Source organism: Syzygium oleosum, unplaced genomic scaffold, assembly GCF_021117445.2.
Source record: "Syzygium oleosum isolate NSW1041296 unplaced genomic scaffold, Sole_v2.1 Sole_v2.07, whole genome shotgun sequence".
NCBI classification, from domain to species: domain Eukaryota; kingdom Viridiplantae; phylum Streptophyta; class Magnoliopsida; order Myrtales; family Myrtaceae; genus Syzygium; species Syzygium oleosum.
In genome coordinates this window covers 8162692-8190457 of record NW_026607491.1, presented here as the reverse complement: position 1 = coordinate 8190457, position 27766 = coordinate 8162692, and the positions used below count along the sequence as shown (strand labels likewise).

The window sequence follows — 27766 nt, the reverse complement described above, 5'->3', positions numbered from 1 at the left end:
TGTCTAGCCGATGCCATATTCTTCAATAGCCTTGATCCATTTGGTTGCTGGTGATTAGAAAAACAAAAGCACTCAGGCACATGCAGAGAGAGTTAGAGAAGAGCTTGAACCAGAAACGCGCACCAGTTTCGCTAAAGTTCGTTTTCACAGAATCTAGTGAAGTTGTTTTTTTTTTGGGTCGAAGAATCTGATGAAGTTCGACAGTCAAAAATTGTATTTGCACAGACCACAGTAGTCATCCCGGTAAAACTGGTATAGTATGCAGAGAATTCATAATGAAGTGCAAAGGTTTGTCTTGCCAATGGCAAATTAACAGAGGAAGCGGATCTACTTTTAAGGAGAGGAGACCAGAAAGACTACGCAACGGGTAAAATGCTGGTTACAACTATTTGCTTTCGGACAATATGTAGCTCTGGAAATAATCTGCTCTCTAAATTGCTACAATCAATTCGAATTTAGCAAAATTTTTCTCGCTGTTGCATTGCTACAATGCTTGGCAAAAAGGAAAAGTGATTATCTATCCCCTAACTAACTCGGTAGATCTCGCCACTGCTTATAAGGTTAAAGAAACAAACTTAGAATTGACCAACTGCGTGATCCCCCCCACCCCAAACACGAGAAAGCAACAATTACATGGAAAGAAGCACTGATAGATTTATCAGTCGAAGCTGCAGGAGGAAGTGCTTAGAGTTAAAATAACAGAACCGAAGGCTGCTTCGTGATCCACAACATTCCTCAAGCTGTTTTGACCTTGCGAGAGGGAGGTCGTCGAAACAAACTGATAAGATCATCGAGACCCTGTCAAGCAACATCAGCAAGCCATAAGCAGATTGGCAAGTTCCCTCTTCTGTCTACACCTCATTAAAGATACAAGAAGAGCAGCTTCCCAAAAAAAAAGTAGCAACTTATCTGTGTAACTGACTATGCAAAGGGACTTACTCTAGTTGTAATGACGAGAAAACTGAAGAGCACGATCAGATATGATCCCAAAACCAGAAGCAACAGCAAATCAAATGTTACACTAGCAACCTGCAAAAGTAAGGATTTTGCTTATTGTTCCAGCCAAAAAATGGAAAGTTGACCAGGGGACGGAGATTAATTAGAACAAAGGCCAGGGTAGCTGACATGCCTTTGACCATAGTGAGGCTTCAAGCACTAAAAGGTTAAAAAGAAAATGAAGCAGTAGGTGCATTAGATTGACTGAACAAAGAGCATTTTACAAGTTTTGGCCATCCTCATCCTGATGGCAAGCTTCTCATCTGATACATAAGAGCCAGAGCCAAAGCCAGAGCCAGTATCTTAACAATAGAGGTTCTTTCATGTATTCGGTGGGAACCACTACAAATGCTTTTGAGAAGATAAATTATATATAGAAAATTTTATATTAGCCAATCTAACACCACAGAACTTCGGACCTTGATCCCTCTAAGCTCTTTTCCACAATTTGACTTGAACTGTAAACTTAAACCAAACTTACATCAATACAGAGATTCCAAAATTAGAAAGCCATTCACCTCAAATTATACAAAAAGTCAGAAAGAAAAAGTTAAGGAAAGAACCACATAAAATCAGGTTTTCTTAAAATATTCTCACTTTTCCCACATTATTGGACAACGAAGTCAAGTAATAAAAAAAGTGATTTTTGTTCCGGATAGCTTAAAGAGATCAAACGATAAATATTGGGCACCTATATTAATTAAAACTGTCTTAGTACAAAGAATGGAAAGATATAATTCTTACCCCTATATTAATTTTACATAATCCTTTTTTCATAGTGAAAAGATATAATTCATCTATATATTTATCAAAGCGTGTCTGTCTAAGTTTTTACTTTTTGCCTTTTGCTTGATCCAAATCTTGCCATAGACGCACATTGACTATTTCTTACCCCATAATATCTAAAGCCCACATATACAAATTTTGACATGTAGATTCACATGTAATTTTTCGTAATTCTTTGAAATTTGGATAATATTTTAAATGGAAAGCTGCTTTTGCTGAAGCATAAACAAACACACTCTAAGGTAGCTTGCCCACAACTAACTTGTTACACCCGACGACAAAATGATCAAAACTCTGCAATGGCCCACTCCACAATTTCAAGTACCTGATATATGTTAAGCGTAGCTTTTGTAGAATCGTAGAATGTGAATATCCCATCAAGCACCTCATTCTGCAGGATTACGTCTTCAGTGTGCTCTTCCAATTCCTGTAATTAGAAGAGATGAAAAGGTCAGATAACTTTTAGCTATTATGTTGGAACGAAGTACGCTTTCCATCTTCATTAGCTTAAGGTAATAGGTTAATGCAGGACGATTTGAGAACCTATCTCACAAACTCAGGCAGTGTAAAATGTACTGGAAAATCCATCCTCTCCACACTTGAGGTTCACTATTTGAGGATTGGACTTCCATTTAACTCTATGACATTACATATTAGAGTATATGACCACATACATGTATAACACCATATAGATAACTATTTAACAACAGTGCACCAGAAGCTGCGGGGGCTGAGAGGCAATACATGCATGCCCATCACTTCCAGTCCAGGTAACAAGGCATGGAGTTAAGAAGAACAGTTTCACTATCATTGAAGCACTTAAAACATATCAAGGAATAAAAGGACATGAAAAAGGTTATCCAAATTACAGAAAAATGTATTTTCAAATGAATTTGCAGAAAATGCAATATAAATGCTTCGTCTCTTTTGTGTAATCTCCCCCAGACATTGCTTAGAGTTGAAGATCAGTGGTCAATTCAGTCTGAAAATACCTTCAACAGATTTTCTATATCGAGAGATATTACATTTCTTGACAGATATTATAACTAAACAATGTAATATAAGAAAAGAAAGGTAATTGATACCTGTGGTTTGAATTGACCAGGATGGTCTCCCCTCCAAATACCCCACCCCCAAAAAAAACACACACACACACACAAAAACCCCCAGCCAAGAGGACAAAAGAACAAAAACAAAACCCTACCAATGTGATGAAGTTTACATTTACCGCAACATTATGATCATGCAGATTTTTTGTACAGTTGTATATAAATGAAAATCTAGATCCATACAACAACAAAAAAATTCAACAAAATAGTAGAGAGAATGGAAAAGAAAATGAAAGACATGAAAGAAAACTAAAAGAAAAAAGATTTAAAGGAAGAGAGACAGAGTAAAACCTTTTTCAAAGCCATTACGAATGGATCATTCTTTGAGAGGAATGGTGCTACGCGAGGGGTACGTGATAAAAGATCTAACCAGGATCGTATGTAAGAAGGATTGACAGCTAAACTACCCTCGTCCGCAAAGATCTGAATGTTCTTCCCCTGGTGGCCGTAGATATGCCTCTGAATAGACAGAAAATAGACAATGAAGACAAGAATTTACCAGACAAATGTAAATGCAAAAAATTACTTTCGCTATAGTCTTGAAGGCATTACGTTGTTGAGGAAATAAAACTGTAAAACCTACTAAATAATTTTCAAGCGCAGTCAAATACAAAGCTCTTACAACATGACTATAAACCTCACCGCTAGACTTTCAGCAACTAATTTGACACTCTTGATAACAGCAGCTTCATTTACAATATTCCTGCATTGAAACTCAAACTCTCAGCCAGTGTATATCTTCGTTCTGTGATATTGTACCAAAAAAAGATTGAAAACACTACCTGCTATCTGCTAAACTTCCGGTATTTTCAAACAATCCAGGAGCAGTCGAAAGTTCAGAAAGGGTGGCAGCAGTGATTCTATGTCTCGAAAATTGTTCATGCTCCCAAGCTACCTACATAAAGGTTAGCTACATCATTATCCTTCTAAAGAGCCCAGCATGGAGCACAACAAAAGCATAGCATGCTTGAAAAACAGCAGGTTTTATGAACTTACTCGAGAATTAGATATATTTATCTTCTTGTGTTTCAGACCAACTTTAATGCCCAACTCATCTCCGACATTTGATAAGCCCTGCAAAGGCTCCATTCATCAAATTGTAGAACAACTAAATAAGCAACTAAACTGGTTCATTTAAGACATGGATAGGAAACCTCAAAAGTCTGCTTTATATAGGCATTTTCTGGGGGTTTTGACACATGAATCCATAGTTCATTGTTCCATGAGCCAATACTATTCAAGCAAATAGCATAGTCAATGGTCTCCCTCAGACGTTGATCGAAACTCCGAAGCCACTGCAAAAAGTAGCGCATTGTAAGAAACACGAGTTACAAAGGGTGCCACACTATTAAACCATAAGTAATTTAAAATCAAATGCAAAGATTGTGAGTAAAATAAACTCAGCAAGAACGCTGCAACTGTAAGTACCTTATGTGTTCCATTGTAGTTATAAGGTCCACCGGATGTAAGTCCAAAGAGTAAATTATACCTTCCCCTTGTTTTGGGATTGGAATACAAAAGAGAAAATAACCTAGCGATCTCAAGAAGTGCCACAACACCACTTCCATTGCTATCGCTCCCCACTGATAATGCCTGCATGTAGGAACTATGAGACTTTTACGGCAACAATAGTAATCACAAAATGGTATTGGGAATACATACAGGAGCAGCCCCAAATGTATCATAAGATGCAACTATGGCAATGGTTGGGAGTTGATTCGGATCCCCATCAGCTTTCAGCCCTGGCAACCATCCCTGTCACAACCCAATAAAAGAAACTGAGTGATTTCAGGAATATTTTCCTTAGACAAGGCAGCTTCAGAGAGAATAAAGATGCTAATAACCAAGAAGAAATCCTCATATCAATTACTCAATGATTAACTGTGATCTCAAATTACAAGTAAAGCACTGAAAATACATTACAGGGTCCTCTTCATAAGATGGATACAATAAAGGCTCCTTTCAATAATTTTTTCATATCTGACACACTACATGTCTTCGCCTCAATCATAATCCAACATATTCCAAGTAACATAAACTCAAACCTGAATATTCGACAGGATGGGAGATGCAACTTTCTTAGGTTCAGTTGTTGAGACTACAAGCTTATATCTGTTAAAAAATACAAAAAACAACTTGTATCAGGTAAACTAAATATAGGCACTTTCCCTCAAGCATCATAGAGAACTAAAGCACGCTAGCATGACGAGGGAGACTATTTTCTGTAATACAGATCCTTGAAACATTGTCCAAACAAATAAAAGAAGTGGGATTGACACGAGCAAACTGCAGCAATCAGTAGATGCAATGAGCTAGAAAAATTAAGCCTAGGAAAATCAACCGATATGAGGAAAAGTGCACTTCATGAATTGCCTATGCTCACCCCCACGCCTCATTCCAAAAGCGGAAAGAAAGAAAAGGAGAACCAGAACAGGAGCATGGAGAAATTGGTCAAAATCACCCAATTTGTCCACTTGAATTGTCCACTTCTATAAGCACATGGAGTGGCAGCTAGATTAAGTTAAAGCAACAAGTAATTAAGAAACTTAAATTGCATTCCATGAAAGTTTGTGTCAAGACAAAGCATCCATGCGCGCAAATGTGAAGAAGAACTCCCCTTATGCACTTCGATCACTACGAAAAATTAAAAATTAAATTGCTAAAGTAGATACAGGTCGTATAATGCTTATTGACATATACATTTTCGTTAATAAAGTAGAAACAGAGCTGATTATAACCAAAATCTGATGTGATATATTAAATTTAGAAAATTAGAAATAGGAACACGACAAAACATAGAATTGACAGCTTCGAGTGTTAAAAAATAAAAGAAACCTTTAAAGTAGATTTGTTAAAATTTGCTAACTCACCCGCCCGTTGTCGCAGTAGCCGGCTGTCCACTGACATCATTTCTTTTTATATCAGCCAAAACAGTATTGATATCATCATTCTCAAAAGCAAAATAAACAGGATACTGCAATAAAACCAATCCTCATAAGACCTTTCATAAGGACAGATATTTCAAATAAAACAGGGACTATCTGCAAGAAAAAAATACTAAGATGCCACTGAAAAAGCGCTGGATGAATCATCACAAAATTGTCCCAAGGAAATTCTCTTGGTGACAGTGCAATAAAGAAGATAACGTTGTCTTCAGGCAAAAGGATTTTCCAAGAAGGCATTGAACTCCTCACGAAGTCTCATCAACTGTATGAATCGGACCAAAAACCTTCTTTAAGCAGGTAGTGGGACCTACGCGAAAGAGACATATTGTTGCAGGCACTTCTAATCATATGCACAAAGGTTTATAAACAACCCTAATCCTTGAGCAGGAAGGCCAATCAAAGCCATGACTAAATCTAAAGGGCCTCATCAACCAGGGCAGATGAATGAGAAATCTGAACTACAGCAATAGAAAGGAAATCTCATGCATACAACTCACAGGTATGTTGGTATGTATAAGAAACTGTTCAAGTTCCATCACTATGTTCTTGAGCAGCTCTTCTCCATCTCCGGTGCTTTCCTTACTCTCAAAACTAAATATTTGAGGAAGCAGAAACAGCAGACCACCCAATGGCTGTCTTTGAGATAAGTAATCTGCAATTTGTCACCACAAACAGAAAGCTCTACATTAGATGTTATAGAATGATATGGGAATTAACACAAGTGCAGCTCAAACATCAAAGCAAGAAAGGTTATCCATTCATTTAAGAGAGAATACAAAGTGAAAGATGATAAACGAAGAGCATAAGAACAATGAACAATAATTACCCTAAACCACAAAGACTGGTATTCTAGCAGAAAGACGCATGTGCAGTGGCACCATGATCGGAAAATTTCATTACGTATGTATGACATCATCTAATTCAACAGTTGATGGATCCTCGTTCACAATTGTAATTATTTACACTTCTATGCCTTCATGTTTGACTAGTCACACTTATATCCAACATTTTCGCATCAAAGGAAAAGACAACTCGCAGGTTTATTTAGCCATGACGGTAGGTAAATTTCCAGAGCGGAGTCTCCACATTGATTTTTCACATTACATCACATAAGAATTGCAAGCTACCCCATGTGTACCACTATTAGACTCTATCTCCACGCAAGAAAGTGATCATACAATGTCCAAATCCCAATCTTGAAGGGTGCGATAAGATGACAGCAACTAAATTGGGGAACATTTTCGAAGAGCCTGCCAGAAAGAGCAGAAGAAAGCATTCTGGACAACTGATTTTCTTAAGCTACTTAAGCACTGAGCATATTCACCACTTCAAATAACTGATTAGGATTCCGTTCATGCCCAATAGCAATCACTGTACGTGAGCTCACAACCAAGCACCAGAGCAATCACAACTTGGGCCAATTTGTCGCGTCTTATTCACGAAAAAGCCCACGGAACATTCATTTCAGCTAGGGAACAGAGGAAAAGGAGCCCGAAGGTCCCCTACCTTTCACGTAGGTGAGATTCAAATCGCGGACGGGGATGATGAGCACGGTGCGGGAGAGATCCGCGCCGGGGGGGAAGTGGAGGGACGAGGCGTGGTGGTTGAGCCCGGCGAGGCGAGATCCGAAGGGGGCGCCGGAGATGTCGTACTGGATGAGGCGGTAGACGTCGACGACGGTGGCGGCGGCGCCGCAGAGCTCCGGGCAGGCGACCAGCACGAGCACGAGGGCGAGGACGGAGCACACGGAGTCGAGCACCCGGCGGTCCCCGGGCTTCCTCACCGCCATGGCGATCGGTAAGGGGTGAGGGGGGAAGGATCTAGGGTTCGTGGCGTCGCCGGCGAGCGAGCGAGCGATCTGAATTTGCCGACTCTGAACACTGCGAGAAAACGAACGAACTAGAGAGAGAGAGAGAGAGTAGGCTTCGGTAGTTATTTATGTATTCGCTTGGTAGTCTCCGCTCGTGTAGATTTGCCTGCAGTCCCTCTCTCGCTAGTAAAATGACATCATCATATCGTGTTTTTAGTAGATGCTAATGCTGGATTAATAATTGATCTAATCTTAAAGATGAATTAATGCAAAACCATCTTGATAACATCACCTTGAACATTTCATCTTGACTCGCATTTATTCGGAATCTGTCTCTTCGCTCATGCCAGCGAACAGCTTGTATGGCTCGTGCCAATCCTTGAAAAAATTACTAAAGAAAGTCTTAAATTTAAAGATGTCAATTCAGTCTTAAACCTTTTAATTTGGTCAATTTAGTCATAATCTTTTTTATGATTTGCCAATATATTTTAGCTAGAAATCACTGTGTCACATAGATGGCCAACGTCCCCTGAGTAATTTCCGGTCCAAATTGGCTGGAAAGATAATATTGAAAAATTATTAAAAGATTTAGGACTAAACTAGCTAAATTAAAAAGTTTAAAACTAAATTGATATCCATACAATAGATTAAAGACATTTTCACTAATAATGAAATACTTCCATATTTAACTAGATTTAGAAAAACTTATAAGCGTGGAGTGAGTGACTGCGAAATTGAGTAATGGTGAGGAAGAATCATAGAGATGAGTTTGGTCTAAATAAGCTGTTAACACATTTAACACCCATATTATATTAGGTTTTACCATTCTCAACCTATTTATGACTCATTTACTAAATATAACTAACTCATATAACAACTTTATCAATCAAATATGGGTTAAGAAATGGGTTTATTACCCATTTTAAAAGGTCTGCATATCTCAAGGATGAACCAGATAACAATGGATCAATCTAAGATCATTGGTATTCCTTTGGCTTAACTTGTGCTCAAATGTGTCTTTTTGTTGTCGCCACACGACACCACCCGACAAAATCAAGTGAGAGACTGGCAATCGAATTCGATTTTTCTGACTCGATATGAACATGATTCCATGCTCCTGCTTCAAGCGACACCGACCTTGGTTAAGCTGTCATGCAGTCCAATGTCGGAACATGAAGAAAACTAATTCCAATACCAAACAAAGCAGAAAAAATCAGCATGATAATCGTGGGTGGAAATACAAAGAAGATGGATAAGACCCTGCATGATATACCAAGTCACTCATGAGAGGACTTGAATGAATTACTTTCCGCAGAAATAGTTTGTTATACTGGGCTCGGAACAAAGATAAAATTTTCCCGATTTCATCTTTAATGGCATGAAAAAAGCTTTCCAAATGAATCTTTGGAGCACAGTCTCATTCTAATCCTAATCTAATAAAACAACTGAGCCCAAGCAAAGAAAAACAGAAAAGCTCTGCCGCTACTCAGAAGCGTCTCTCCAGTTGAGTGAGAGAGTGACAAGGCTTTTCCTGCCAGGATCACAAAATTGACTTGAAATTAGACACGGCGTACTTGTATTCTACACATTCAAATAGCTTGGACGGTGACACCAAGTATGAGCTTCCCCTGCTTGAATCTTCCTCAGTCAACCCAAAAGGCAAGTCAGCAATGATATAAGAGTATTGATCGTGTGCGTAGCAGACTTTGGTAATCATGATAGCATATTGATTCTGCCATCGAGAGTACAGTAGTGAATGGGTAGACAAACTGCCCTGGAAATTCTGAGTCTCATATTTATCACATTCAGTAGCTTTCCTCATTCTCTGGAAACACGAACTGAAGGTCCTCATTATCTCGATAAACTTGAACCAGGGCGGCAGCTTTATACACAAACATCCCAAGCATGGCCGGAACAAGCTGCGGAAAACAGAGAAGGGCACTTGAATAGGTACGAAGAGCTATTTTCTCCATTGCTGGTATTGATTACAGTCTTAATATGTTTCACCACAGAGAAAATGACATTAAGGACTACCTGGAAGTCAAAGAAGTCACTGCCAACATACTGATGAGAAAAGATCCATAATCCATATATTGCGGCAGGAATTACAAGCCTCGGAGATGAAAGAGCCATAGTGCTTCCTTTAATTGTTCTCTCCAAAAAATCACTTAGATCCTCACTTCGTATTCCTATTCTGAGAAGAGTAATGCAAATTTTTGTATGAACATAAAGAAGGTTCCATGGCAGGAGCAGTAACACAGAGATCCAATCAAAGGTTTGCAGTTTTTACTTTTTCAACTTCTTCTGTCTGAAAATCAAAGGAATCATTTCTCTAGATAAGTTGTCCGCATGCTGGCACAAGAGCTGAAGGTACAAGCAACTGCAGTTAAAAAGATGTCAGAGTACCCCAGCGAATATCGATAACCATGATTACCAACATCTTAAGCAGTCAGCCATCTGATTTTATTAATCTCTTTCACAAGAACATGTGGAGTGGAGATAAATCACAGGTTGCTCAGTTCAGCAAAGGGCCAACAAGTCTATGTATCCAGGCGAGTTAGATGAATTACTCTGGGCGGTGGAATATTTAAACCAAGTGAATCGTCAGCAGCATAAAGTTTTTGTCTATCAGAAAGACAACTAGTGCACGCATTGACTTAACTAAAAGAGGGGGGCGTAGAAAGGAAAAGGCAACTATCGAACCCAAAACAGAAATAAAGAGCAAGCAAAGAGATATGAAATCTTAATCTGCTTTCTAGCTATTCTCCTCGTGAGTAATCTCATAAAATGGTAATCAAAGGTAACTTAAAGCAGAAATGGAATTCCCTCATTTAAAATCTCTGGGTACACCATACCACTCCTTCGACAAATTTTACTCCATGATCGAGTTAAAAGAAAAAGCCTGTCCACAGAAACAATAAAGAAGTACCTGAAAAGAACTCCCACAGCATAGCTGATAGCAGCCTGCACCAGCAAAGAAAACGTAGGAGTTTTCCAGTTTATTCTCATTTCCCCTTTCATTCTAACATAAACTAATCATTCCAATTTGAGCTGGAAGGATGTGATAAGTTGATCTGAAGGTAGTAGAGGAATTAAAAATAGCAGACCACAAACCTATGCAATTCCTGTTTTCTAAAACCAAGTTTACCTGGATTGACAAAACTATCAAACAGTATCCACCGCAAGCAGTTCCGATACCAATGGATAAGAGCATCAATTCCCTCTTCAACTGCAATTGAAAAGATAGAATTCTCAGTATCCACACAACATTTGGAGAACTTCAGAGATGACTAGAAGTGCAGTTATGACATTCGTGAGGAAAAGTACTGCACATTGCGTAGCTATGCTAAAGCATAACTCGTAAATCAGATGATTAAGGCCTTACGGGATTAATTACCATGATATCCTGAGATCTAGGCTAAGTTGCAGCAACACATCGTCCAGTTCTAGAAATTACTCTGACACCTCTGCCAGAGGTTGTTGGACCAAAATATTAAAAAGATAAGTTCACTCTGCTTTATCTGAATCTCTTTAATCAAAATGAATAAAAATGCTGATGTGGATGTACCCACTCGAGTAACGAATGCATAATGACACGCGTTGCTATTTTATAGGCTGGAGAACCTGCCCATAATGAAATGGGCCAGGCCATCTTAATGTTTCGAAGTCTACTTCATTTGTTTAGTTTCGATGAGTTAAACAACCAGAAGATATAGCAGGCAAACTGCAGATATATGGTTAATCAGCCAACTCAAATAAAGGAAAGTATCATACAGCTTCATATTGGAGTAGGTTTAACTTCCTCCTCTTTTCTCTATCATCCTGCAATGCCTGTAACAACAAGTGATAATCAATTAGAGCCAATCAAAAGTTTCTTCATCGAGATGCATGATCTTTCCCGGCATTCCTTTTGTTGGGAGGAGGATGGTGAGATATAATAAGTTCAATCCAATGTGACTTCGAGAACCTGACAAAGAGAACAACAAAAAGCATACCTTAGCAATGGCTTTCTTGTTCAGTGGTGCAGAGTTGTCACCTAAGATCCATTCGTTGGTTTTTGACAGTTTCAAGAACCCACCGTCATCATCATTTTCATCGACCTGGAAAAGTACATCACATCATGTCCTTTTTCGTTATTAAAAGAAATTTTTTGCAATTCAACAAGGAAATTCCACACGTTTAATTGTGTAATAGAGTCAGGAGTTTCTGCACTTTCCAATCCTCAAACATATATGTGCATCACCATCTGACATGTCGACGAACTTAGTGACACTGTAAGTCGGATTTTCCTTCTATTCTATGTCATGGCATACAAGACTTAGTGTTCACAAAGTATGTCTCCACCCTCCTTTATCACTTCATGCCGCTAGTTTGACAAAATAAAAAACAACTAAAACTACATAAAGAAGCGTTACTCCTCCACTCAGACATGGAAAGACATATCTCCGCGGGACAAAACCTCCACTTGACTTTCCAAGTAGCCACACAAAGATTATGCTTCTGAATAGCATATGCTACTCACCACTAGCTACTAAAGGTATATTACAGTCCAACTAGTAAAAGAAGGTCCACCATCACTCCTTAGACCCAATCACACGCGAAAAAGAAGATGATATAGAGACGTGACTGAACCTGGTCTGGCTCCTGAGGACTGCCCGGAAGCCTCCCAACATCCGGTTCGACGAGTTTCAGGGCCTCCCTCTGCCAAAGCAAATCGGAAGCCTTGGAGATGAAATCCCCGCTCAACTGTCTTTCCTTCAAGAACGTTTTCCGTACCTCGTCCTCGACTAGTTCACCGACTGAGCGCAGCAAAAAAACCGAGACATCAGCTTTCCGACGATTACAGGGGCTCAAAGGCTATCACAAACAGAGATCGCGGAAAAATCTCCTCAAAGAGCAAGCAAGCAACCATTCGACAACCGGTGAAAACTCCATCGAACATCATCGAACATTTCGCATCGAACGCAATGAAACCGAAAGCAATCAGCAATCAGCAATCAGCAATCAGCAATCAGCAACCGGAGAAGGTGCCGTTACCTAGCCCGGCGCTTGCTCTCAGGGCCGAGAGCGGCGGCGTCGTCGCCGTGAGAGCCGCTCTCCGGCGGCGGCGGGGGACCGGAAGGGCTCCGGGGAGGCGGACGGCGGGGCCGGTGGCGAAGCATCTGACCCTTGAGAGGGCCTCCATCGGCGATGCGGTCGCTCCTCCGCCGGGAATTTCGGAATCGAACTGAAGTTGACGACGAAGAAATAATGTCGGCGATTTTCTGCGCGCGCGCCGGCGGCGATGGGCGAAGCCGAGGATTCCGATTGGGCGGAGGTTGGCGAAACGGGTGACGTGGCGTATCGGTTGAGGAACTCCCTTATCCAACGGTTTTCCCTCTAGATATTGGGGGATTGGGGGCAAAAATCTCATACATTAAAATTATACATATTTATGTACACATACGTATAATTGATAATTGATTTACATATTGTAAAAGAGGGCTTTTTTGACAATTAATGAGGTGCGCTTGATTGTTTACGGCGAAATTGGTGATTGGTGATTTTATTCTTTTAGGTTTTTCAAATTCATATTGAAAAAGTTTATTACTGTCTAGATTATTCTTCGAATTAAAGCGTCGTTTGATTTTACCATTTTCTTATTCGAAGGACGAACATATAATTTGATTGTTGTAGTCTCGAAAATGAGAAGAAATGAGGGTTTCTATGGATGTGTAGGAGAGAACAAGTGGGTTTAGTATTATTCTTTCTTTTTTGTCTACCTCTCCCAATTTTTTTGTTTTTCTATCTCTTTCAAAAGGACTCTTAAATTATTATGTGATGCATTTAATTTTAACTTTTTCTCTCTCTTTTTCATTTTTCATTACTTTGTTTTTTATTTCAGTTTTTATTAATTTAATTTAAATTTTAGCACATAAATTCGTTCTAACAAATTAAAGCTTGATGCCGCATGGCCATGAATCAATCGATTTATATTTGATATCTACAATTTAGTTAACATTTTCTATTATCGCTTAGAATTTAATTGTCTTTAGGTTCATGTGTGGAAGATGAAAGGAGAGTTTTTTGGATGTATGGAAAAATCTATTAAATTCTAACGGGGAAACAAATAGCCCCTAAAAATTCCGAAAATACTATATAAATATGGGAAAACGCGAATAAAAATATATATAACTTTTCGAAATTGAAAAAAATATGTTATCGTATTCGAAAATTTTGGAACTACTATAAGCCTCATGTGAACCCCTAACGATGGCTCCCGCTGTTCATCAGACTCTGCTTCGGAAGCCGCTCCGCGACGCCGCGACGCGGGCGTTTGTTCTGGAATCGCCGGAGCTAAGCCAGGAAGAGGCACGCGGCGGCGAGAGATGGAGAAGATGAAGATCGAAGAGGTTCAGTCCACGACGAAGAAGCAGCGGATCGCCACCCACACCCACATCAAGGGCCTCGGCCTCGACGTAAGACCTCGAGCTCTCGCCCTCCCTCTTCACGCTCGAACACGCCTCCCCTCCTTGTCGCTTTTGGAATTCTCCGGCGCTGCTCGGCGCGTGAAGGAGTTGATTTCTCTCGGCGCTCGTCCGTCGCCGGGGAGCGACTCGCCCGTTGGGAGGAGGGGGTTTAGGGTTTTAGAGCTTGTCCGCTTTTCCTCTCTGTTTTTCGGGTTCCTTCTTTGCAATGGGGCCTCTACTTTGGAGTTTGGCTGAGGCACGTTTGGTGTCATGGGTTTTGAGTGGCGGAACAAACACCCATTATTCCCACATGGCTGCAAATTGCACAAGTTGAAGCTCCTCTACGAGCTCGTTAATGAGGGCCGTTGCAGTTGGCAGCAGCAACATGCTGAAGCATTATTCTTAGCTTGATAAGGTGCTTAGCAAGTAGATGCTTTTCGGTGTGATTTCTCCCCTAATTTTATCTTTTGCTTGCCGTCTTTTACTAGGCCGGTGGAAGGGCATTGCCTTTGGCCTCCGGCTTTGTGGGTCAGGCAGAGGCCAGGGAAGCTGCGGGTCTTGTGGTGGACATGATACGGCAGAAACGGATGGCCGGTCGAGCCCTTCTACTGGCCGGTCCACCTGGTACCGGGAAGACAGCTTTGGCCCTTGGAATATCCCAAGAACTTGGGAGCAAGGTACTTTTGTGTTATATTCTTTTGAGGGCTCTGTATTTTGTTATGCTGGGATTTATGAGTGAATCACTTCCAGTAGTTCATTCTGTTTCTCACAACTCAATTTTTGTTGCACGCTTGCAGGTACCATTCTGCCCCATGGTCGGATCAGAGGTGTACTCTTCAGAAGTAAAGAAAACCGAGGTTTTGATGGAGAATTTTAGACGGGCTATTGGTCTACGTATAAAGGAAAATAAAGAGGTCTATGAAGGAGAGGCAAGTTACTTCTTATGAAGCTCGACTTTTTTTTCTTCCGGCTGTTTCTTGTCTTTGTATTGGACTCGACTCCTGATATTTGCTGCTGTTTTTAGGTTACTGAACTTTCTCCAGAAGAAACTGAGAGCGTGACTGGTGGCTATGGCAAAAGTATTAGCCATGTGATCATTGGATTAAAAACTGTCAAAGGAACAAAGCAACTGAAGTTGGACCCGACCATATATGATGCTTTGATCAAGGAAAAAGTGAGGAATCGTTTTTCTTTCTTTTTTTTTGTGGGCCTTTTCTTACCTGTTTTTAGGGTTCATACAGTTTTGTTTCTATTTGAGGCACTTTTTCTTCAGGTCCTTATTAAGCTATTCCATTCTTTCTCTAATTTGCTGCTACTTGCAGTATGCATTTTGTCCGCTTTGATATCATGACTTGTAGAGCTTTTAGTTATACTATTCTCATTCAAGGATCCAAATGGTGAAGGATCATCTACCATCTAAGATGAGATTAATCTTGTTGTGATTGTCAAAATCTCTTGCAGGTTGCTGTTGGTGATGTTATATACATCGAAGCAAATAGTGGAGCAGTCAAAAGAGTCGGTAGAAGTGATGCTTTTGCCACAGAATTTGACCTTGAAGCAGAAGAGTATGTCCCACTCCCTAAAGGAGAGGTTCATAAAAAGAAGGAGATAGTTCAGGTTATGCATCTCTCAATCTGAAGAATTTGGTTGATTGTGCTATATGTAACAATATAAATCCTACTGTTATAGCTATACAGAAAAATGGTGAGGGAAAATCTTGGTTTGCATCTGGTGACCGGATGGCTTTCAAAACAAATCAAAAGCTCTTGGTAGCTGTTACAGATGGCCTTTTTACTTGAAACTGAAGTTTTTAGTGAGTTCAGCACTGGTATTGAGACCATAAAACCATGTAAAGGTAGCTCGGACCAAAGAGGCAAACATGCTGGCAGAGTTTTATAAAACCTTGCAATAAGGGCTATTTACCTGGATTTGTTTTTGCAAGTTCCATTTGGAATTCTTTACATGTTTCTTAACATTTGATTCTCCAGGATGTAACATTACATGATCTGGATGCTGCAAATGCACGGCCTCAAGGTGGACAGGACATATTATCTCTAATGGGTCAGATGATGAAGCCTAGAAAGACAGAGATAACTGACAAGTTAAGGCAAGAAATAAATAAGGTACAGCTCAACTTGGGGACTTATGGCACTAGCAATCTAGATTGCAACTTTTGTGAAATTTGAAGTAACATCCAATCAGTATCATAGTATGGGTGAGATGACAGTTTTGACATTCTTTTGGAATAATATGGGGATATTGTCTCACTTCTAGGAAATGCTATTGTTAATAACTATTTGTAACAAATATCAACTTTTCAAAAGTCTAATGTGATGAAATTCTGTTGATGGCAGGTTGTTAACCGATATATTGATGAAGGCATTGCTGAGCTCGTTCCTGGTGTTCTATTTATTGATGAGGTCCTTTCTCTTTCTTTTGTCTATCATGGACCTGTCTAGGTATAACTATTTCTTGTGCGATTTACTGAATTCCATTTATTCAGGTACATATGCTGGATATGGAGTGCTTCTCATACATGAATCGTGCTTTAGAGAGCTCACTATCACCAATAGTGATCTTTGCCACAAATAGAGGGATATGTAATGTTAGGTATGGATTTTTTCCTTGAGAAAATGTCTAAATTTGAATGTTCATCAATAATTTGAGGGAGGCAGTGTGTTTGTGTGTGCACGCGCTAGGTAAAGCATAATGAGCATTTTGATGGCTCTTCATTTGAGTCAAATATGATGCATCTTATACATGATCCGGTTGTCAATGTACAAGAGGTTCCAGAGGAGACATAAAAACCTATTTTGCTGCTTTAGAAGATATATATCAGCTAGAATCACATAATTTTATCGTCACGTTGCATGTCCTTTTGCAATTTACATTTATAGAAAGATTAGTAATTGATCTTACTTAATGAGGAAAGGCTCTTTTGTTTGTTGTCATTACCGATGTCTTTGTCCATCGAGTTTACGTAAACAGCGACCACAGGTGATGTTTATCACAGAGTGTGTGACTTTGGTTGTTTGGAACCACAATTCTTACATTTTAGTTTCTGAGTTATGAGAAACATGAAGGTCTATGGAGGTCTGCAACTCTTCATTAATCAGGAAATTGTGCATGATTTTGGCAGAGGGACTGACATGACTAGTCCTCATGGCATTCCTGTCGACTTGTTGGATCGTTTGGTGATTATTCGAACACAAATATATGGTCCTGCTGAAATGATACAGGTAAGTCACTTACCTCTTTTATATATCATGTATTCTCTCTTTTCCATTGCTCCGAAAGCAAAATATTCAAGCAAGTTATGTCCTGTGATTGGCCAGATTATAGCAATTCGTGCTCAGGTGGAGGAATTGGTTGTGGACGAAGAAAGTTTAGCCTATCTGGGAGAAATTGGTCAAATGACATCCTTAAGGTCTACTTTTAATGTTTTGACTTTTTGCCAAAGGGATATATGTGTTTCATGATTCTTATATAAATAGAGTATTTCTGTAGGCATGCGGTACAACTATTATCACCGGCCAGCGTCGTGGCGAAGATGAATGGCCGAGATGGCATTTGCAAGGTGAATATCCATCCAATATGTATCGATACATGATTTTACAAAGGCTCATAATTTGCTACTCCATCCTGTAGTCCTGATGTCGTTTCTTTGTGCTGTGCAGGCGGACCTTGAGGAAGTGACTTCTCTGTACCGTGATGCCAAGTCTTCGGCTAAGTTGCTTCAGGAGCAGCAGGAAAAGTACATCTCATGAAAATTTCGCAGCTTCTGATGTTGGAAAAATACACCGTCCTTCAAATGGTGTCGGTGTCTCGGGTAAAAGTTGGAGATCCTCGCTTAGAAGAATTCGGCTCCTTTTCTTGGCTAATAGATTGTCGTACAGAAGGCCAACGGTGGATGCGACTTATCAGTGGATGTTGCTGAAATGCATCTTTTGATTCTCGAGCAGCTAGGCACTGATTTTAGTATATGATCTCTTGGTCTGTGAGGCAATATAACTTATTCCTGGTCTTTAGGCATACGATATCGTCCACTCGTGGTGATTCGGATATGTCATGGATGATGAGAAGAATTTTGTCACGACGGACAAGTAGGAGGAGGTGGCTATCAAATTTTATGGCCTAGATGGCTGCTTGTTTTGGCTGTAATTGTGGCTTTATGGCTCTCTGACTTGTACACCTTTGTCTACTAACATTCAAGTTTGGCTTATGCAATCGGTTGTGATTGGTTTGATTTGCTGGGTTTGCTAAACAAGCTGCAATTAAGGCAAGCAAAAACGTGCCGGCTTGTGCCATTACGTCGCCTCGTTAACCAATTGCCCGCTAACACTTTAGGTCTACATGAACCGTTGAACTTGGCGAGTCTTCTGATGAACCGAGAGGGCATTTGGGTGCTTGGCACGGCGTCTTACTTATTCATTAACTAGGCGGAGCTTGCATTGGATGACGATTCTATTACCGACGACACACTTCACGATACAACAGCGTTGACTTGGCCCAGCCCGGGTAAAATTGGGTTCAATCCAAACTCGACCTGGTAAAGCTTGCCGGCATTTGCCTCTGGACTTGGTCGGGTTCATGGTCGGTAATCTGGTTACGACGTAGCTTTGTAGTTACTTCGCTTTTGTTAACCGATTGCGAGGGTAGAGCGCATGGACTTTGGACGTGCATGAATCGTTTGATTTTTGGTGCTTGTCTAGAATCTATAGACGTATTTGGATGCTTGTCATAACGCCTTACCGATTCATTACCTAAGAGGAGCTTGCATTGGATGACGATTCTCTCACGAAATGCTACTGACCAACACAGTAATAGCAACAGATAATGACACAAATTATCTATAAACTCAAGCTTAATGTGAAATGCAGTCCATGAATTTTTAGTTCAATGTGATACTTTCATTAATTAAAGTTCAGGACTGCATTAAATATTTTCATATAGTCCAAAAAATACATAAAACATGTACCGAAAATTTAGGAATCACATTAGATATTTTAAAAATTCAAGAATCTCATTTCGCGTTGCAGTAAAATTTAATTATCACATTGCATATTAAAACAAAGTTTATGAACTATCTATATCATTTTTCCGGGTAGCAACGATTCGGCCCGGGAAATCGGGTGCAATCCGAACCCGACCCAGATAAAACTTGCCGCCGGCATTTATGCCTCTGGTCGCTGCTGCTCTGACCGGAGCGGCCATAGCTAGGGTTTTGGAAGCAAGTCGCTTCCCCCTCGAACGCCGACGATGCCGGTGGGACGCCTGAGCTCTGCGCAGCTGCTGAAGGACAACGACGCGCGGGACGCGGACTCCATCTCGTCTTTGAAACTCGATCAGAAAGCTCTTACCGATGTACGCGAACGCTCCCCTGTTTCCCGTTTCCGACTGCTCCGGAGGAAAAAAAATTTCCCTTTATTTTTACCTTTCTTCCCGCTTTCGTTTCTCATGGGTATTGCTCTGCATCGGTCGCCGTCGCCAGGTGTCGTGTCTGGCGGACTTCAGGAACCTGCAGAGGCTCGATCTCGGCTTCAACAACCTCACTTCGCTCGAGGTAAGTGCGTGCCACCGAGGCGGGGGCTTTTTGAGTGCTCTGGGCTCGAGCTTGATGAATGCTGAACGTGGGTTTCAGGGTTTGAGGCCGTGCGTCGGCTTGAAATGGTTGTCCGTGGTCCAGAACAAGCTGCGGAGCTTGAAAGGGATCGAAGGGCTCTCGAACCTCACCGTGAGTTGCTGACTGTCATTGGACTTCTTGGCAGTGTTCACTTGCTAGAAATATGGGTTTGAGAGTCTACTGGTTTCGTGAGGGGAAGTCGTTACCTCATTCTTGGGGAACCTTGCTTATGTCTTCAGCCTCAAGGTTATGAGCCTGATTCAAGTGAGGTTGAAAGTGAGCTGGGGTGGCTAGTCCTGTGTACTTGTAGTTTGTTTGCCCCTATAACTTCTGTTACCTTGAGTGTGCTCTTCTCGAGGCTGAACTAATTTGCTGGGGATGTCTGCCTTTGAATGGCGCCGGTGGATGCAGAAGCTAAGACCGTGGGTATCTGTTTGTTAGCTGAATTTTATGCCATAGCTCTGACTCTGAGGAATTCGGTGGCTAATTGGCCTGTAGCTGCTACATTGTGATTCGTATTCGAGTGACCTCATTTTGTATTATTTGTCAAAAGAAATGGGTTGTTTTTCTTGGGTAAAAGATGCTCATCCAGATTTCTCATCGGATGGCTCTGAGGAATCATTTTGACACACAAGAATCATTTCTTGTGTGTGTATCTAAACATTTGAACTTCGATGTGTAGGAAGCATCTGATATACGGAGTTGCAGTTGCGTTGCTTTGTGTTAGAGCGTTAAGCTCTTTTCAGTAGAGAATCTTGCAGAAACCTTTACTTTTTGAATGGGGAGACTTTTGGGCACAAATTCTTCTGCTTCATTGTAATTGGAAATGGACTTCCTCAATGTACTATGTTTATAATATTCCCCTATGAAGCTTGATGCTAGTTACAGATGGAAAATTACTTTCTTCCATTTTTAAACAGGTGCTAAATGCTGGGAAAAACAAACTTAGATCCATGGATGAGGTTAGGTCGCTTGTGAGTCTACGTGCATTAATTTTAAACGGTGGGTTATATTTCTTGGACACAAAAAGCTGGATAATGGTTCCTATTCAGATTCTCCTTTCTTTGTTTTACAGACAACGAGATTGTTTCCATATGCACACTTGACCAATTGAAAGAACTGAACACTCTCGGTATGACATCTAAGTTCTTCTTTCAGATGTCATCAGCATGTCAAATCTTTTTACATACTGCTTGCTTATTATATCCTATCCTTCTATAATCACCGTAAAATGTTTGTCACATGTAGTCTTTGGTATTTGTTTGAGAGAGGGGGAGGGAGAGGGTTCAATAGGAAGTGCAGAACACTTTTAACTGGAAAATAGGTAAAGCAGTTGTAATTACGGTCTATAACTGCACTACCGGGTGAAAGTGAGCTCTCGACTCTTGACCATCAAGAAAAGATGGATAAAAGGATCCACATTGAACTTCATTTAGGTGATGCCTTCAATTTTCTAGGTGCCGACAGTATGTACTTTATGGCATGCGTGCATTTAAGTGTATCTATTCTATCCTTTTCTTCATGATCAGCCGTAATTTACTTACACTGGAATTTTGTAGAGATATAGAAACGCATAAGTTACGGACTAAGTCTTCTGTTGATCCATTTTGATGTTCTTGTTCTCAGTATAAGAATTACTACTAAGATGCTTAGTACTTTTGTTCACCTTTTCTCTTCGCTGTAGTTCTTTCTAGGAATCCTATAGAAGAAATTGGCAAGTCCTTAATGAAGTTGAAGTCAGTTACAAAGGTATGCATTTGATTGACATAATTACAGGCACATATTTTACCTAGATGTATCCATTTCCTGTAGTCTCTCGTTTTTTGGTTATCAGCTCTCTCTCTCACATTGCCAACTCCAAGCTATTGGTACTTCACTCAAGTCCTGCATCGAACTGAAAGAACTTAGACTTGCTCACAATCAGATTACGGTATGATTGATTTATGGTTCACCTATTTAAATTGAGGCTATCTATGAAATTTTGCTGATTGCTTTAATAGAATTGTTATTGCAAGCAAGTCGTCTTTGTACTATATGTTTCTCTCCCATGTCCAGTGGACCCTTGTGTTCATAACTTGTTCTCCTCTCTTCTTCTGTTGCGGTCAAATCTCAGGCTCTGCCAAGTGAACTTGCTCAGAATGTTAAACTTCAGAACTTGGATTTGGGAAGTAACTCGATCATGAGCTGGTCGCATGTGAAGGTGAGGGATTTCTGGCTGTATTTTCACTGTTCTTGGGACTAAACTACCCTGCATCTCTTCTAATGCTAGAAACTGCAGGTGCTGAAATCGCTTGTTAACCTTAGAAACCTCAACTTACTAGGAAATCCTATTGCGGAGAATGAGAAATCGACGAACAAGGTAAACTACCCGATTGTTAATTTCCCCTTATTTTCATGTATGTCCAGTCTTTACCTACTGTCAGACGAATATATTTAACATCTCACTGCAGATCAGGGGAGCTCTACCGAGTTTGCAGATATTCAATGCAAAACCCATCAATAAGAACACCAAAATCGAGAAGCTTGATGTCGATGTCATTGACGAATTTCCTCCCGTCGCTGATGGTAAAGAATTCAAAGAGGAAGAGCGAAGAGACAGGAAATCCAAGCATAACGTGACAATGGGCATTCATAGTGAAAATGGTGAACATTCAACGCAAGGACAGAAGCGGAAGAAGCAGAAAAGCAAGGATGATTTGCTGAGAAAAGAAGCTCCATTTGATGACAATAATGACGCGGCACCAGAGCTGAAAGAGAGGAAAAAGTCCAAGAGAGCGAAAACCAGCGAACTCGATGTTATTGACGACGCAGAGGCTTCATTCATGGAGCTTTTCCAAGCTAAGGAAGCCACGGATAATCCCAAAGGAGATGGAGAAAAGGGTGCAATTGGTAAGGATGTCGAAGATGGGGTCTTGCTGGGTGGCTTGGTTTGCATCCCTACTAAGAAAACGAAACCAAAGAGGAGGTCCTTTGATCCTTCTCAACTGCAGTCATCAACAAATGAAATTGGTATGGGAGGTTTATCTACTTGGGACGGTTAGGCTTTACATGGTTAATTGAACTGCTGCATCACCATCTCAAGCTGCCGTTGAACCCTCGAACTGTCGGCGCTCATCTTGTTCAATTGAACAAAATTGTCAACAATTGAAGTTCGAACTCCTTTTTTTTTATCAAGTTTGGTCTAGTAAGAGGACTTGAAGATTGTAATTTTCTGGAGCCTAATCACCATTTCTTTTCGCGTCGAAGTCTTTTATGTAGGGTAATCGGTTCCAGGGTGGGTCGGTTCTAGAACTGTAACCTGAAACCGATCCTGTTATAATTAGTTCCTAGTTTTTGGAACCTGAAACCTATCCTGTTTGCCCTAGACTCTGTTTTGGAACCCATTCCGTTTTTTCAGTCCGATTACAGGGTCTACCCGAGAATCCTTTTTTTTTTTTTGTTCCTTTTTTGGGTTTTATTTTTTCCGTGTAGCAAATAGGAAAACTTATAACTCAAATCAAAGGTTATAAGTTTGATCATGCAAACAATCTTAAGTATTCATATAAAAGCATATTATCTTAGTCCTAATAATTTAATGAACCTGATAAAACAGCATAGGTTCTAGTTGGATATGTAGTTTCTTCGTTACAGAACAAAATTTTAAAAAAAAAAAGAAAATTGCTCTCTATAATGCTTACAAGCCCTTAAGTTAGACTATCCGCAAATAATGATCACTTTCCTCATCCTTTGTAATAGAATGCTTTGAATTCTGGCCATATAAAATTGTAAGTGGACCTTCATATAAAATCGGTTCTAAAACCGGTCCGGGTGGGTTTTCACTTGGAACCGAAAACCAGACCGGTTGTAACCGGTTCCCAAAAAATGGAACCGGTTCCCGGAACGGTTCAAATGGGAACCGGTTCCCGGACCTATTTTTCGGATGGGCCGGTCCGATTTCCTGGTAAACCCGGTCCGGTTGCACACCCCTACTTTTATGCACCCTATCAAATCCATTTCTGCTCTTGGGACGAATGTTTATTACGAAAAGCATTTTAACAGAGCGAGTTCTCTGTTTGAAAGTATGCACATCAAGATACTCCATTGCTGTGCAAGATTAATGTGATGCAAGCATCTTGACATTTTAGGCGTTACCCCGTGCACATTGTGCGGGATCGCGCAGTATAAACGCACGATCGGTTCGATTATGCCATAAGTAGATAAATCTGATGAGAGCAACCATGGCGACGACAATACGGCATTTGTCGAACCTTTCGCCGCTCAAATGTCTAGTACCCCGAGAAGGAACATACGAAGCTCTTCGCAAGAGCGATTTCAAGAGTCATATGGACTTTGTACTTCTTTCAGAACTCAAAACCTACCAAATACCCAGAAGATCAAAACATGATATTCCCACGAGGACCCTCCCATACAGAGTCCTCTATTGCGTGCTCCAAAACTCCTCTACCCTTTCAAATGATTGATTAACATAAAGTGAGCTTCACTTAATCAAAGTGTTCAGTGCTACGATGCTGACTTCTGCAGAAGGTTGGCGGAGACGACAGGATTAGTCAAACTTGGCTTCCTAACGATAAAATGTGTTCCCGCTGATTACCGGTCAACTTCCAACGGTGCTTCCTTCAAATAATTCACTGGGTTATGAGACGACAACGACTAATGACCGTCGTCGTCGAGATATTTATCACGCATGCTTCTTCGAAAAAACACGTTGATCATGCATTGATGTTAAGTAATACGGTTAACGCTCAATCGAGGGTGGATTAGGCCATCATCATCTCTGTTACTGAGTCCCCCGCGCGTACCCAAGGGACTATCGAATGTCGCCATCGTTTTTGTAACCACTCGGTTCATCGCAGAACCGATGCTGCTCGATGTGCATTAGACTTTGTTTTCCCGAGCGATCTATCCATCTTGGCCCTAAGCATTTAATCTTCAGTGGACCGTTTACGACGCTGACTTTTGTAGATCACCAAGTTGGTTCTCTTCCGATTTGCCTGACTTTGACCTCTCTGTCTCCAAGTAGAGACAGCTCGAAAATTTACTGTAAGATCAAGAATTGTAGGAGTAATATCTAAGTCACAGAGCCGTGTCCGGCCCCTTGCGGGTGAACCCTTATCCGATGGATATGCACGGGGCGACTCGTGTATATCTGCGAGAATTAGTAGAGCCGAATGGTTTAAACACACGCGCATGGCGATAAAATTAGACACGGTACATGAACAGATGACAAAAAAAAAAGGATGTTTGCAAAACCGACTCCATCCCCACGGAGGACAACATGACGAAATCGATATGCCATAGACATGTGTGAGCACTGAGCAGAGTTGAATCGAGTCTTGTCCGGTTGGCGACTCAAACGGAATATCTCTTTCATGGTATTTTGTTATTATTAGAAAGTCCAACCCAAAAACTCAAGCTGATAGGTGAAGATAACCATATGAATATAAAGAGCATTTAGGATAGTACAGGCTCTGATACTATATTAGAAAGTCAAATTCAAAAGCTTAAGCTGATAGATGGAGGGAAACCGTATGAATATAAAAAGCAATTACGAACCGTTGGCAAGCGATGTGAAACAATACTTCAATGCTTGCTATCTAACGTGGTGAAAAAGAAATTACTGCTATACAATGTTTCTAAACTCGAGCTTCGTATGTCTTATTGTGAAACGACCCTTTGAAATCCGAAACCTTATCTCGTGTACAACATACAATTAACTTCTCAATCTTTTCAATTGATGCGGCTAAATTTCACACGCTTTTTAAAAAGTACAATTGAATCTTCCCGTTAAACGGTCGCATAAAAGCGCCTAGCAAGACATATGCAGAATCGCCTATCTGACACGCTTAAAATGCGCTATTTCTCACTACACGTGAAGATTCGTATTGCATCGATTGGAAGGTTCGGCATCATCCCGACAATCGCAACGTCCTTTTGACATATATGTGTAGAAGTACGTGACTGTCTCCTTTGTGATCTCGAGAGCAAAGCATTGGTGGCCAAGGATAACCACCGGCCCTAGCCGGATTCATCCCCAAACAAACAAAGATTCATGTCATGACATTTTTTACAAGGCATGGAGCAATCTCATTGTCACGAGGCCAGAAAGGTTTGGAGAAGGACTTCACTCCTTCCCCCACTGTTGCAGCTGCAGTCAATAGCCACAGCTGTAAGAAAGGGGTTGAAATCATCTTTGAGATCGACAGCAACGACATTTTGGTCGAATCCCTCCACTTTTTGGGCAACTTTTGACCCCGTTTGGCTTAATTTGACTCTTGATCTAAACAGATAGGAACATGAAACAGCTGACTTCTTTCGGTTTGTGTTCCCATGCAATGTGCCATCTGCCCATCGTTCGAACATGTTTTCGATATTGGCAAGATCGTCGCACTTTACATTGTTACAAGTCCAATTTGAAGGGCATTTGCTTTTTATGTTTTTTTGTTTACTTCTAAATTTGGATTAATACTACGAAATACCCCAAACTGGTACATCTGTGACAAATTTACTGCAAACTAATTTTTTGATCGTCAAAAGCCCCAGACCGGTACATTTGTGATAAATTTATCCTCCGTTAATTTCTATTTTTTTGGTAATTAGGAGTTGTGGGTTTTGCCTTTTGACTTTTGCTATTTCGAATTTGGCAGAGCATGTGTTTTGATTTTTTTTTTTTCTAATTTTAAACACTCGAAACTCTCACAATAGATAAATATCGATACATAAATTCGCATGTGCATTTCTTGTAAAATTGTTTGGAAATAGAACAATAATGTAGATTTTAGAGGAAAATTAAAGCCTTACATTTTTCTTTTCATAAGTTCAAATTAACAAACCCTAAAATTATTACTCTCATTTTCAAAGAAAAAGTAGTGTAGCCTGTTTGTATTGTCTTAATGAACAATTTATGATAGGAATGATCGATTCCAGACCTGAAACCTACTATGTTAGGTCGGTTCTCAGTTTTTGGAGGCAGAAAATGACCCTACAACTGAACCGACCGATTCTAGGGTCAATTCGGGAACCTATCGAGGCTTCTCTCTCTCTCTCTCTCTCTCTCTCTCTCTCTCTCTCTCTCTCTCTCTCTCTCTCTCTCTCTCTCTCTCTCTCTCTCTCTCTCTCTCTCTCTCTCGTTTCATTTTATCATATATACAATATACATGTGTCGAACATGAATAATATTCCTTCTAATTGAAGATAATATGTTCAATTCCAGTAAATATTTTCTATTTAAAAAAAAGAGAGTGAAAGAACTTACTTAAGGTTATGAGTAAATCAGTTCCAAACCAGTTCGGTTTCAAGCTCTGCCTGAAACCGGTTTTACAAGTTCCAAGCTCCCAAGTAGAACCGATCAGTTCAGAATATAGAATCGATAGCCGAACCACTTGAGGCCGATTCTTATTTTTTGGAATCGGGAGCCGGACCAGCCTCCTTATGAACCGGCCTTGAACCGGTCACGTAAGGCCGGTTCACCACCCCTAATTTATGACCGGCCTAATAGAGCGAAGGGAGTTAATTTTGTAGTTTCAGTACTAACTCTTAACCGAGAAAAAAACATAAAGAAAAGTCCAAAGGGCACGCTCTCTAAATCTCCCGCACAGAGATAGGAAGTGACTTTTGCTGAAAAAGTGATGAGGACGATGATGATGATGGATGTTCCCACACACGATAAGATAAGCACGCGGGAAGTTCATTTTCAAGCATTCGGTTGCGCTTTGTTGAAAACACGAATTGCATATGGAATGCAATTAATAAATTGTGCATGCTGTGGCCTGCCCAATTAATGCGCCAAGTCAGCACGGCTTGGATAAGGCTCGAACCCCGCGTGGCGACGGGAAACTTCTTGAACTCGCATCCCGATCATGTAAGCCCGCTCCATCTCGGCCGTCGGACGGCGCGGACCTTGCGCGATCCGATGGTTGAGATGATGTGGGCTCACGTTGCATTCGACGCGTCCTAATCCGCGGATCCCTTTTCTTTTCTTTTCTTTTTTTTTGTGGGGGAGCAGAAGTACTCGTTTTATTTTTCGTTTTCATTTCAGGAGTGAGGTAGAG

General features: G+C 40.6%; 4 protein-coding genes across 6 annotated transcripts; 2 read left to right on the top strand and 2 right to left on the bottom strand.

Annotated features, from left to right (window-relative positions):
• Positions 1-366: 366 nt before the first annotated feature.
• On the bottom strand, positions 367-7767 carry LOC115676038 (uncharacterized). Its single transcript, XM_030598894.2, has 14 exons — positions 7343-7767; positions 6334-6488; positions 5762-5865; positions 4937-5003; positions 4554-4646; positions 4320-4484; positions 4046-4186; positions 3888-3965; positions 3674-3786; positions 3534-3594; positions 3183-3350; positions 2108-2209; positions 940-1029; positions 367-798 (listed from the first exon to the last, which is right to left on the bottom strand). The coding sequence occupies exons 1-14, from the start codon at positions 7623-7625 to the stop codon at positions 736-738; spliced, it is 1683 nt and encodes a 560-aa protein (XP_030454754.1). The 5' UTR covers positions 7626-7767; the 3' UTR covers positions 367-735.
• A 1144-nt stretch (positions 7768-8911) lies between these two features.
• On the bottom strand, positions 8912-13000 carry LOC115677988 (uncharacterized). The gene is made up of 9 exons (XM_030601242.2): positions 12684-13000; positions 12279-12445; positions 11642-11746; positions 11421-11477; positions 10795-10875; positions 10576-10610; positions 9937-10026; positions 9681-9840; positions 8912-9565 (listed from the first exon to the last, which is right to left on the bottom strand). The coding sequence occupies exons 1-9, from the start codon at positions 12829-12831 to the stop codon at positions 9452-9454; spliced, it is 957 nt and encodes a 318-aa protein (XP_030457102.1). The 5' UTR covers positions 12832-13000; the 3' UTR covers positions 8912-9451.
• Positions 13001-13881: 881 nt separating this feature from the next.
• On the top strand, positions 13882-18341 carry LOC115677101 (ruvB-like protein 1). The gene is made up of 12 exons (XM_030600162.2): positions 13882-14104; positions 14584-14772; positions 14893-15024; positions 15120-15269; positions 15557-15712; positions 16084-16218; positions 16450-16515; positions 16599-16705; positions 17235-17334; positions 17431-17522; positions 17603-17672; positions 17773-18341. The coding sequence occupies exons 1-12, from the start codon at positions 14015-14017 to the stop codon at positions 17860-17862; spliced, it is 1377 nt and encodes a 458-aa protein (XP_030456022.1). The 5' UTR covers positions 13882-14014; the 3' UTR covers positions 17863-18341.
• A 916-nt stretch (positions 18342-19257) lies between these two features.
• Positions 19258-22973, top strand: LOC115677109 (leucine-rich repeat-containing protein ODA7). Of its 3 annotated transcripts, XM_030600174.2 has the most exons (10): positions 19260-19459; positions 19587-19658; positions 19737-19829; positions 20639-20720; positions 20794-20850; positions 21403-21467; positions 21553-21648; positions 21832-21918; positions 21997-22077; positions 22169-22973. In XM_030600174.2, exons 1-10 carry the CDS (start codon positions 19355-19357, stop codon positions 22757-22759), a joined length of 1329 nt encoding a protein of 442 aa, XP_030456034.1. In that variant the 5' UTR covers positions 19260-19354; the 3' UTR covers positions 22760-22973. The 3 variants fall into 3 exon arrangements, with proteins under 3 accessions (XP_056169529.1, XP_030456034.1, XP_056169530.1); XM_056313554.1 differs by lacking the exon at positions 20794-20850 and having other exon boundaries at positions 19258-19459; XM_056313555.1 differs by lacking the exons at positions 19260-19459; positions 19587-19658; positions 19737-19829 and adding an exon at positions 19881-19994.
• The last annotated feature ends 4793 nt before the right edge of the window (positions 22974-27766 follow it).